We start from the raw sequence: 11844 nt of genomic DNA on the forward strand, positions 1-11844 counted from the left end.
AAATAAAAATAATGATGTGGATGGATAAATCATTTATAAATCATTTATTATAATCACATTTATAATAATCACATAAGTAATTAATTTAGTAATAATTTTAAAGGGTTCACCCAAAAACGAAAATTCTGTCATTAATTACTCACCCTCATGTCGTTCCACACCCGTAAGACCTTCGTTCATCTTCGGAACACAAATTAAGATATTTTTGATAAAATCCGATGGCTCAGTGAGGCCTTCATTGAGAGCAAGTTAATTTAGACTTTCAAACGCCCAGAAAGGTACTAAAGATACATTTAAAACAGTTCATGTGACTACAGTGGTTCAACCTTAATGTTATGAAGGGAAGAGAATACTTTTTGTGCGCCAAAAAAAAAATCAAAATAACAACTTTTCAACAATATCTAATAATGGGCGATTTCACTGCTTTGAATCTTTTGTTTCGAATCAGTGTTTTGGAGTGCCAAAGTCACATGATTTCAGTAAATGAGGCTTTGTTACGTCATAAGTGTTTCGAAATTTCAATGGTTCATGTGACTTTGGCAGTGCTCCAAACCAATGATTCGAAACAAAAGATTCGTAAAGCTTCGAAGCTTCATGAAGCAGTGTTTTGAAATCTCCCATCACTAGATATTGTTGAATAAAGTTGTTATTTTGTTCTTTGGCGAACAAAAAGTATTCTCGTCGCTTCATAACATTAAGGTTGAACCACTGTAGTCACATGATATGTTTTTAATACCTTTCTGGGCATTTGAAAGTCTAAATTAACTTGCTTTCAATGGAGGCCTCACTGAGCCATCAGATTTTATCAAAAATATCTTAATTTGTATTCCGAAGATGAACAAAGGTCTTACGGGTGTGGAACGACATGAGGGTGAGTAATTAAAGACAGAATTTTCATTTTTGGGTGAACTAACCTTTTAAATTATTATTGATGTTATGATTGCATTTTCTCAACAGATATCTCGCCATTCGGTACCCCTTGCGCTCAAGAGAGACAAGAACACCCCGTAATGCGCTAACCTCCATTAGCCTGGTGTGGGTGCTATCGCTGTTCTTCTCCAGCCCTTATCTCAGCTACTACCAGCAGATGGATCTAGACGGGACCACCCTTTGCATGCCGGCATGGAACATCCATCATCGTCGAGCCATGGACGTCTGCACCTTCATATTCGGCTACCTCATCCCAGTCCTCATTCTCGGCATCACGTACGCCCGCACCATCCGCTACCTTTGGACCTCAGTGGACCCCATGCAGGATATGTCGAAATCCCGCAAGGCCAAGCGCAAGGTGACCAAGATGATAATCATTGTGGCCGTGCTCTTCTGTTTGTGTTGGTTGCCGCATCACTTGGTTATCTTGTGCGTGTTGTTCGGCCACTTCCCGCTCAACCACACAACCTACGTCATCCGCATTCTCTCTCACCTGGTGGCGTACACCAACTCCTGCCTGAACCCCATCGTGTACGCCCTGGTGTCTAAGCACTTCCGCAAGGGCTTTAAGAAGGTGTTTGGGTGTGCGTTCCCTAACCGGGTCGTAAACCGTATCCACACCGTGCAGCCGGTGCAGACGGCAAGCCTGATGGAAGCTGCCACGTGTGAAGGATCCAATCATAGCGAAGGGTCAACCCGGGGTCGCCTCTGGAGCAAAAGTAGCAAGAAGATGATGACAAGTGCCTTCATGACATTTAATGTGACATAATCCACTTACACTCTCAACCGCTGTCAAATCAGTGCTCACCAAAGTATAAAACTCCTCTTTTCCGGTGGCTTTTAACAGCATTTGAGCTGTGATTACATAACAAAAGCTGTCATATAGGCACAGGTTGTCAGGTAGAGAGGAAGCAGTGCTTTTTGTGTTCTTGATGAGGACGGTGACTGATGTATGTAATGTAAAGTCTCTCGCGTCTGTGTTTTGTCAGTGTTGGCAGCTTTCGTCACTGTGTGGTGGTGGCTGTATGTTTTGTGAATGTGACTCATAGTAGGGGTTTCCGGAGGTACGAATAGATTCAATTATCAGGACGGTGCCAACGTCAAGTTGTTTGGTTCAAACGTTCACATGGCGAACATTCATAACAATTTGATCATATTTGAACATATTTTTAGAATTTATGTCACCTTAATATTCCTCTGCTATTCTCATAGTCTCATTTTGGGTTATTGCTATACAGGATCTGTTGTAGGGGTCGATGATATATAAGAGTGTCTATGATAAAGAAAAGGAAAAATCATCATTTAAAGCACATGTGGTCATATGGTTTTGTAAAACATATTTATTGTTTATATACATATACAGTACCGGTCAAAAGTTTGGAAACATTACTATTTTTTGAAAGAAGTCTCTTATGCTCATCAAGCCTGCATTTATTTGATTAAAAATACAGAAAAAACAGTACTATTGTGAAATATTATTACAATTTAAAATAATGATTTTCTATTTTAATATACTTTAAAATATAATTTATTTCTGTGATGCAAAGCTGAATTTTCATCAGCCATTACTCCAGTTTTCAGTGTCACATGATCCTTAAGAAGTCATTGTAATATGCTGATTTATTATCAATGTTGGAAACACTTGTGCTGCTTAATATTTTTATAACCTGTATTCTTTCTTTTTCTTTTTTTTTTTGAAAGAAATTAATAGTTTTATTCAGCAAGTATCTGTTAAAATTGATAAAAAAAATTCCTATTGTTAGGAAAGATTTCTATTTTGAATAAATTCTGTTTTTTTTTTTTTTTTTACATTTTATTAATCAATGAATCCTGAAAAAGTATCACAGGTTTCAAAAAAATATTAAGCAGCACAACTGTTTCCAACATTGATAATAACTGAGTATCAAATCAGCATATTAGGATGATTTCTGAAGGATCATGTGACACTGAAGACTGGAGTAATGATGCTGAAAATTCAGCTTTGCATCACAGAAATAAATTATATTTTAAAATATATTAAAAAATTAAAATCATTTTTTTAAATTGTAATAATGTTTCACAATATTACTGTTTTTTTTCTGTATATTTGATCAAATAAATGGAGACTAGATGAGCATAAGAGACTTTAAAAATAGTAATGTTTCCAAACTTTTGACCGGTACTATGTTGGTTGCACCAAATGGCTTCGTTGGTACTTAAAATATTTTAAGATTATATATTTCCAAATAAGCAGTTTTGTAAATTTTTAGGATAGAAATAAAGTAATAGAAATAAAAGATTATGCCAAGCTGATAAGATTTTATTTTCAAAAATTCACCCTTTTAGGACATTATTTTAATATCCCAAAATATTAAAAATAATTTTAATTCATAAATTAAAAACATTCTCTTAGTTGAAAAGGTACACTACCACTCAAAAGTTTGGGGTCAGTAAGAAGTCTCTTATGCTTATCAAAGCTGCATATTTCTGCAAATTCTTTCTTTTTTTTTTCTTTTTTTTTTTAATTCTTGCAGACCCCAAACATTTGAACGGTGTTCAAGTAATTGTATGTATGAATTCCATTTTTAATGTATTTTGAATAAATTAAAATATGGTTCAAAAAACGAGTCATTGACTCGTATAGCAAATTTCCTAAAACTCTGAAAGAAAAAAGGTTGACTTTGTTTGCAACATTATATAAAATGTCTCATATACAGTATATCTGTACCACTACCTCTTTTGCGTCTTATAGGTCTATGGGTTTGTCAAGTATGTTGTGAATTTTAAAGATAATGCTTTGAATGTGTCTTCAACTTAGGCTCAACCAAAGTGCTTAGAAAGAATTAACAAGCCGATTAATGAATAAATAAATGTTTCTTAACTGCAATGAAAATAAGTGTTGGTCTTTGTGATGATTTCTAAGCAACAGAGTGCATAGAATCATCAGTCAAGCTGTTATGAAACAGATCTGCGCTAGAATATCCACTTATCTTGGTTCTCCCTGGATCTGGCTTTACTGGGAATGTGCCAGTTGGCTGGTTCTTGCGTGTATAGCTGCTTCAGGCTCAGCTGTTGCTTAGTGAGTTTGTGGGTAATATGTGCTCTCTGATTCGCTCCATCAGTGGAAAAAGCCCAGCGTTGCAGCCTCATTTAACAACTTTATTTAACCAGATTTGTGGTTATATTATACTTCCCATGACGCTGCTTATATGCTAAAAAGGGAATAAGGGCATCTCTTTCTGAGGACCTCTTCTCTGTAAAGTACCAGCTGCTGCCATTCTGGCAAGTAGTTAGGTTTTTTTTTAGTAATACTACATCAAGAAACAGGTCACTGAGTGTGAATATGTTAATTTTAGTGACCTTCATGTGTGTCAAAAATCTCTTCAAGCACTATGCAATTGTGCAGAAGACTTTGGTGCCAATGTCTCTCATACTTACGGCTCTTCTTGAAGAGCCACTCTGCAGTCAAACAGATTGGCATATGCACAGAGGACAGCTGTGGAGTGGCAAAAGCAATTCTGGCTCTCTACTGGTGATGATGATGCTCCTCTGCTCTACATGATTATTCTTCCCATGTGTCCTATTTCAGCCAGTCACCAATTTAGCTCTTCACCAGGAGCCAAACATTGATCTGACCTTTTGACACAGAGCAGACATGATAGTCATGGAAAATTAAGGCAGTCAGAAAAGAAATGCGTCCCAAAAGAAATCTAGTCCTTTAGATCATGTTCCCAACCCTGTTCCTTGAGGCACACCAACACTTAACATTTTCTAACTCTTCCTAATCAAACACACCTGATTCAACTCATCAGCTTCTTAGTAGAGACTCCAAGACCAGAAATAGATGGGTCAGATAAGGGAGACATCCAAAATGTGCACTGTTTGGTGTGCCTCCAGAAACAGGGTTGGGAAACACTGGGTTAGACCATGAACATTTTGTTGCTATTTACTCCCCCTCAAGCTTTTGTTTGTAAAGTAATGCAGTGGGTGGTGATTTATAGAGCCAAGCTACAAGAAAAGCACCATAAATCTGTATGATCCATGATAGCTTTCTCTGAGGAACAGACCAAACTTTTCCCATCTGCCAGAGCTCTTAGATCACATTTGCACCTATGGTCAATTAAAGGATTAGTTCACTTTCAAATGAAAATTACCCCCAGCATTACTCACCCTCAAGCCATCCTAGGTGTATATGAATTTCTTCTTTCTGGTGGATACAATCTGAGATATATTAATAAATATCCGAGCTTTATAATGGCAGTGAGCAATACCAACAAGTATGAAGCTGAAGAAAGTGCTTCCATCCACATCCATCCATCATAAACATACTTCACACGGCTCCGGGGGGTTAATAAAGGCCTTCTGAAGAGAAGCGATGCATTTGTGTAAAAAAAAAAAATTTATATTTAACAAGTTATGAAGTAAAATTTCTAGCTTCCACCAGACCGCCTTTCATATTCAACTTACGATGAAAGCGTAAAACTCTCGCAGTTTAAAAGGCTTATGCTACGTCCTAAGCCTTCCCTATTCAACTTATGGAAAAAGCTTAACTGACACGATGCCAGTTCACACTTTCTTCTCAAGTTGAATACGGAAGGTGGTCTGGCGGAAGCTAGATTTTTACTTCATAACTTATTAAATATGGATTTTTTTTTCACACAAATGCATCGCTTCAGAAGGCCTTTATTAACCCCCCATATAAAGCTTGGTTGCGTCAGGATATCTCAGATAGTGTTCATCAGAAAGAAGAAAGTCATATAATAATAATAAATATACACCTAGGATGGCTGGAGGGTGAGTAAATCTTGGGGTAATTTTTATTTGAAAGTGAACTAATCTTTTACAAATCACATATTTGTATATGTAGTGCACCAGGTTTGTTGATGAAAAACACAACGCTTCACTCAGTATTAATTAATTTTTTTCATTAATTTAATTTAATTAAAAATTAAAACAAACTTTTTTCAGTTAGTTGCCATGGCAACATTTTTAATTTTCATTAAAAATTTTAAAGTTTTGCATTTTTAGCACACAGACAACACATTGTCAAAACTACCCCCGTTAACACGGATCCGCGAAAAAGACCGAAAATGTTGTATTATGCATGCCAGGCCAGTAGTTGGCAATGTCAGTATACGCATATGCATGTGCATGCCATAACCATTTTCACAGATTTGCATTTTTGTAGTTTACATAGAGACAATAATGGTATCATAAAACTTGCACTTTGAAACCCGTTTTCAAAAGTTTGCGTTTTCAGGCCCTCAAAATGCCATTGTCGTGTAAATAAATGGCTAAAACGCATAAAAAGTTTGATGTCATGTCGTGTCAATTCATACACTAAAAAAAAAAAAAAATGGAGTATTAACAATTTTCAAATAATTACAAAGAAATGGCAAGTAACACATTGAATTAAAAGTGACATTTTGAAGAAGAAAGACTGAAATAGTATATTATCTTGTAAAACGTACTCCAATAATCTTTGTTTTATTTATTAAATCAGAATTATGCATTAAAACTTTCTTAAAATAAAACCAGCATGTGAAGTATTCAGGTTTAATCTCTTGACTAGTTTTTTACCTTAACTTTCTGACAGTGAGTTGGCCTCTTCTAGTTTGTTATTGTTTGTGATGTTCACACTACCAACCCCCACACATTTTTAATGGCTTTCTCCTGAAAATACGATGTGATTGCCTAGTGTTGCAGTCAAGTCACAGTTCACCAATTAAGCTCCACTTTTCTGTCTTGCCTCTCAGGGGCATAAGATGACTTAACTGATGTTGAAATATAGCGGGTACTGGGTGTCTCTCTGTAATGATGTCACATCTGCCCACTGCACACCTTAGTGTGTACAAATGAGATAATCATGTACTTTTTCCTATTGCCTCCTTCGTCTTGTCTCTCTGGGGGCAAAAGGGGAAGGAGAAGATCCAGCTTAAATGAAAGCTGTTGATGTTGTCTACATGGAAGTTGTCAGCTTTGGCATGCTATAGACAGAGCAAACAGTGTTCACATTAGCTATGTTTCTATCCAAAGATGCGAATTGAACTTGTGTGCAAAATTGGAATATTGCATAAAACATTTGTGAATAAAGCAAGTTTCCATCCCATGCGTTCAAGACAACAAAATCATCACTTCCTGGGAAACTGCAAACTAAACTAAAAAATGCTAATTTGTGAAAACAATGACGTCATGCGCATGCGTATTATGTGTTCAGTCAATAGGTGCATAGTGTTTCTTTACAAAGTGACATCGCCAACTACTGGCCTGGCATGTATAGCGTTTTTAATCATTTTCGTGGAGCCGTTCAATGTTTTGACAACATTGTTGTCTGTATGTGAAAAACGCAAAGGAACAACTTTTCCGTTTTTAATACATTGTTGTCGTGTACACGTACCCTTAGTTTATACGCGTATCTTCTTATCAGATAAAATTGTATCTGCCTCAATAAGTTTTTTATGCGCATTTTTAGAATTTATGTGCATCTTGGCGTTTCCTTCCAGTGTTTTTTTTATGCGATATCCCAAAATGCACATAAAAATAGGTGGATGGAAACATACATGGTTTGTTTTTAAATCTTTAACACTGTAATTATTAAAGTCGGCATGAAACGGAAGATGCGATAGTCTTTTCTTCCCTAGTGTGGTGTAAATCAGAGTGAAACTGCTTTTTGAACAAGAAAAAATGTAGGGCGGGACTTGATTTTGGCCACTGGGAATTGATTGGATCGTTGGATGGGTGTGGTTTGATATTGGTCGATCTCATGTGAGTGACAGGTTGTCCCACCCTCGTGCCAGTAAACACGTCATCAGAGAAGAAAAGAGATGTCGCTGCAAGTGAGGGGAAGTTATTTAATTAAATATTATGAGGGCAGATGAATTAAAAAAAAAAAAAATTCTCAATTTTGATTTCATGGTGACTTTAAACTTCTGCATTTAATGCAGCCAGAAGCTCTTATATGTGCAGTTAACCGCATTACAGTGTCATCATGGCTGAAAAGATAAGAAATCATCATTCAGTACTTAACCACCATGCGGTTTTCTTGAAGTTAAGCACTGCTGAAGTGTAGATCCTGCTGCAGCCTTCATAAGCTCCATCATTTCAGGCATCACACTGGGGCGTAACGGGTAGTGGCCGTCCTTTACCGCACATTTCCAATCAGTCCTAATGGAAGAACCTGTAAGTTAAAGCATGCTCAGTGAATTGAACAGAGTTGTTGCCTCCCAGCAGACTTGTGCCTCCAGTGAAGTAGGTCCAATTAGGATCTAAGTCTTTATCAACAACAAGAAAAGTAAATGTTAACTGCTGTTAAACAAAGGATCAACATCACACTAAAGGAACTGTCAATGCATATTCTACTGATTTAAAAGAAAGAAAGAAAACATATCATGAACATATCAAGGGGACATATGAAAATCTATTTTTTTCCGTGTTTAAGTGCTATAATCAGTTCCCCGGTGCATCTACCAACCCAGAAAACGTGAAAAAAGGACAACCCAGTAACTTTAGCCACTTTTCCACCGTCGGGCCGAACGGTTTTCATTGCACAACCGTTCCATTCCGTGTCGATCTGGGCCAGCTGGTACGGTTAGTTTCATTTTCCACCACGGGGCCGATAACGGTCGCTCTTTGGAATGTAATATTAAAGCGTCAGTTGTTGCCTTTGTAATGCAACAGTTTACTGATGATATGAGATGTAAATAATGACCGTGTTATGGAGGATGATCATATATTTATTTTAATTTTATTATTAATTTGTGTTTATGTCGCTTAGCCAGCTACAGATAAACTGGTAGCCAGGCAACAGACAAGTGACCAATCCTGAGTGGCGACGTCACTTTGCGGATTCTACCAGCACGATTGAGCAGTTAGACAACCGTGCCGAGAATTCTGGGCCGAGAACAGCTTGTAATCATGCCATTCCGTACCAGGCTCCAGAGGAAACACAACTGGAACAGTTCTTTGCCATTCTTAGAACTGTTCGGCCCGACAATGGAAAACTGGCTTTTGTTTTGGCAAGCCTTTCTCTGCAAACACGAGAAAAAACAAACCACTCAGATTTCGCTCCCCTAGTGACATAGGAAGGGGATCTTATTATAATATTACCGCCCCTTAATCTGCATGTTTCCATCCACGGTGCCGTCAGTTTTTTTTTCTAAGCGAAAACGGTGTACCAGTTCTAACGCCATGGCAAAAGTTCGAGCAAAGCATGCTAACTGTTCTGTCGTTGGCTGCACAGATGAGCATAGAACACTATTTAGAGCAGGGGTGTCAAACTCATTTTAGGTTGAGGGCCAGATTGGAAAAAACCTTAGTGTGCTGATAGTTGCATTAATATTAGCCATATAAACAACAAATCAATTTGCACGAAAACTAGTACAATGCTCTTTAAAACTGCATTTGTTTTTACAGCGAAAAAACTACTAGATTTTTAAAATAACGCTTTACTTCATTTTTTTTTTATTAGTGATGCACCTATTTTGATTTTTCATGGCCAATTCCAATTTTTTCAGAAGCAAATTGGGCGATTCTAATACTGGTTGCAGATTTTTTTTTTAAAGCAAATTTATTAAAACTAAAAATATGTGTAGCTCTTTGATATTAGAGGCAAACACTGCATTTTTATCACAATCCCAACAAAGATGTTATGCACATGAGCATGAGCAGTTGTTTTTAATTTAAATCATTGTATAATTTCAAGATTAACAGCAAAAACAGCATGGTCTGACTTTAAATTATGCTACATAAGACACCTGCACAAAACAAAATCAGCAGACGGACTGAATGAAAATGCAAATTCACTCTCTGACAGTAGGTGGCGCTTATGGAACAGCAGTGATACAGCGTTTCCTTTGTTACTGCTATACACAAAGCAGATAAGAGGAAAAGCCATCAAAACTTTTCTGAGGACAGTTCCTTTCAGAGATACATTCATATCAACCCTAATTTAATATATTATTCTTCCTATTTTTCGCGAACAGTGAGCTTGTGCATGGTAGAGTATCTTCTCTGCTGGCGCATCTGTTCTCCTCTTTGTGTCCGTATTCAGCGTGTGCCTGTGTTAACGTCCTGTTTACAGACTTCGTAAATATTTCCACACAAATGAAATTTTGGGAAATTATTACAAAGCACTTTGTTTGCAAGCCCGGAATAAAGATTGACCAAAATAAAACTAAAAAAACATTTGGATTTATGACCAGTGGACTAGTGCATCTCTATTTTTTTTATTATAGTTTAAATCATCCCCCAGGCTGGATTTGACACCTTTGTGGGCCGTATTTAGCCTGCGGGCCGTATGTTTGACACCCCTGATTTAGAGTCTCATTAGCTTGGATAGCCTGCAAGTTGACCCTGGCAAGCTCGATTGCTAAAAAAGGTTTCTGTCTAAGCGATAGTTTAGAAAAAATATTAGACCATTCACAGCATTTGATAGCATAAACGTTAGCCTGGTGTGTATGGCTCAGTTTGGCAAACAGGTACGCTATGTATAGTGGGCGTCCATACGGGTTTTGCATAAAAGATTAACTTGACGGCACATGTTTGAACAATGAAAAGCTGAACACCGTTACTGACAATAGTATTTTGGCTGTGTGAGATTCTCCACCTTTGTTATTGAGCAACTGAAGCGCGAGCTGTTAAAGCTCCGCCCTCTTTTGAAAGCGGCCAGGAAGCAGCAGCTCATTAGCATTTAAAGGGACACACAAAAACAGCAAGTTTTTGCTCTCACTCAAATAAGGGCAAATTTGACAAGATATAATAAATGATCTGTGGGGTATTTTGAGCTGAAACTTCAGACACATTCTGGGGACACCAGAGACTTGTATTACTTCTTGTGAAAAGGGGCATAAAACAGTATGTCCCCTTTAATTTTTAGAGTTGTTCAGCTTTTCAACAAATTAATTATGATTCTTACTGAAATATTATCTCAGATTCACAGATTGACATAAATTCATAAATCAGTGTATATGCTAATAGAAAAAAAAAGGTTCTATATGGAACACTGATGCAATTTTAAAGAGCCCTTTATGCCAAGGAAAAATGTCTTAAATTATTGTTTAACAGGTTATTTAAATTTTTTCTAGTGATAAAAATCTAATTATAATTAAAAAACTAAAAATTATCCCATGATGAGAACCCCTAAAAGGTTCTATATGAAGCACCTGACAGAACATTTTAAGGTTCTAACCTTTCATGACCTACTCTGCACCAGCAACATATTGCCAAGGTAGCTAGACGTAACCTTAGCTTTAAACTAATTGAGTAAATGGTAATTCTCGTTTGAAATGGTCATTCAAAAAGCACTTATTACAACTAGTGGCTGCTAATGGGCTGATGAATTTTAATTCCATCATTCTGTAAATCCATCCACTGTGAGAAACACAGTCTTAGATGTGCTGTGTCTATACATACAATGATGCACAATGCAATTTCATTGAAAACTCTCAACAAAACAGAACACTCCAACATTCAATGCATCTCTGCCCTAGCTGTTGTATCATCAGTACTGTGATCTTCAGCGTCTTATAGGAAAACAGACCGTTTGACACAGTGGCATTATTTACACTACTAAAAAAATAAATGAATTCTAACCAAGCTGCATATTTTTTTATTATTATTATGCAGAAAATAAGAAAATAATATTTAATTTTGTGTATTTAGCCAAGACAACAGAGCTAGCAATTTTAAGTTTAAAATATAAAATTTCCAATCACAATACATAATTTGAGACATAATTTTGTTCATGACAAAATGAATCTACACTTGAGGATATTGTTAGAGAAATAAAATAAGTGAGATTGTGAAAAGTATGTTTTAGTTATAAGCTATCTATATTATTATTTTTGTTGTTTTATTTATTTGAGTAATGTTTATTTGTTTGAGTAATGTTTAGAGCCTTTGGGAACGACTAGCCTGAATCCATTGAGTAGATTTATT

At 36.6% G+C, this 11844-nt stretch overlaps 1 protein-coding gene across 2 annotated transcripts in view; it reads left to right on the top strand.

The window, feature by feature from the left end:
* Positions 1-4157, top strand: part of LOC127523333 (galanin receptor 2a) — a 50500-nt gene extending 46343 nt beyond the window's left edge. For both annotated transcript variants that reach the window (XM_051913914.1, XM_051913913.1), the window contains one exon: positions 958-4157. In XM_051913914.1, the coding sequence (XP_051769874.1) occupies positions 958-1699 (742 nt within the window). In that variant the 3' untranslated portion in view covers positions 1700-4157. The remainder of the gene's footprint in view (positions 1-957) is intronic.
* Positions 4158-11844: the final 7687 nt, after the last annotated feature.

The sequence above is a fragment of the Ctenopharyngodon idella genome, chromosome 12, assembly GCF_019924925.1.
Source record: "Ctenopharyngodon idella isolate HZGC_01 chromosome 12, HZGC01, whole genome shotgun sequence".
Taxonomy (NCBI): domain Eukaryota; kingdom Metazoa; phylum Chordata; class Actinopteri; order Cypriniformes; family Xenocyprididae; genus Ctenopharyngodon; species Ctenopharyngodon idella.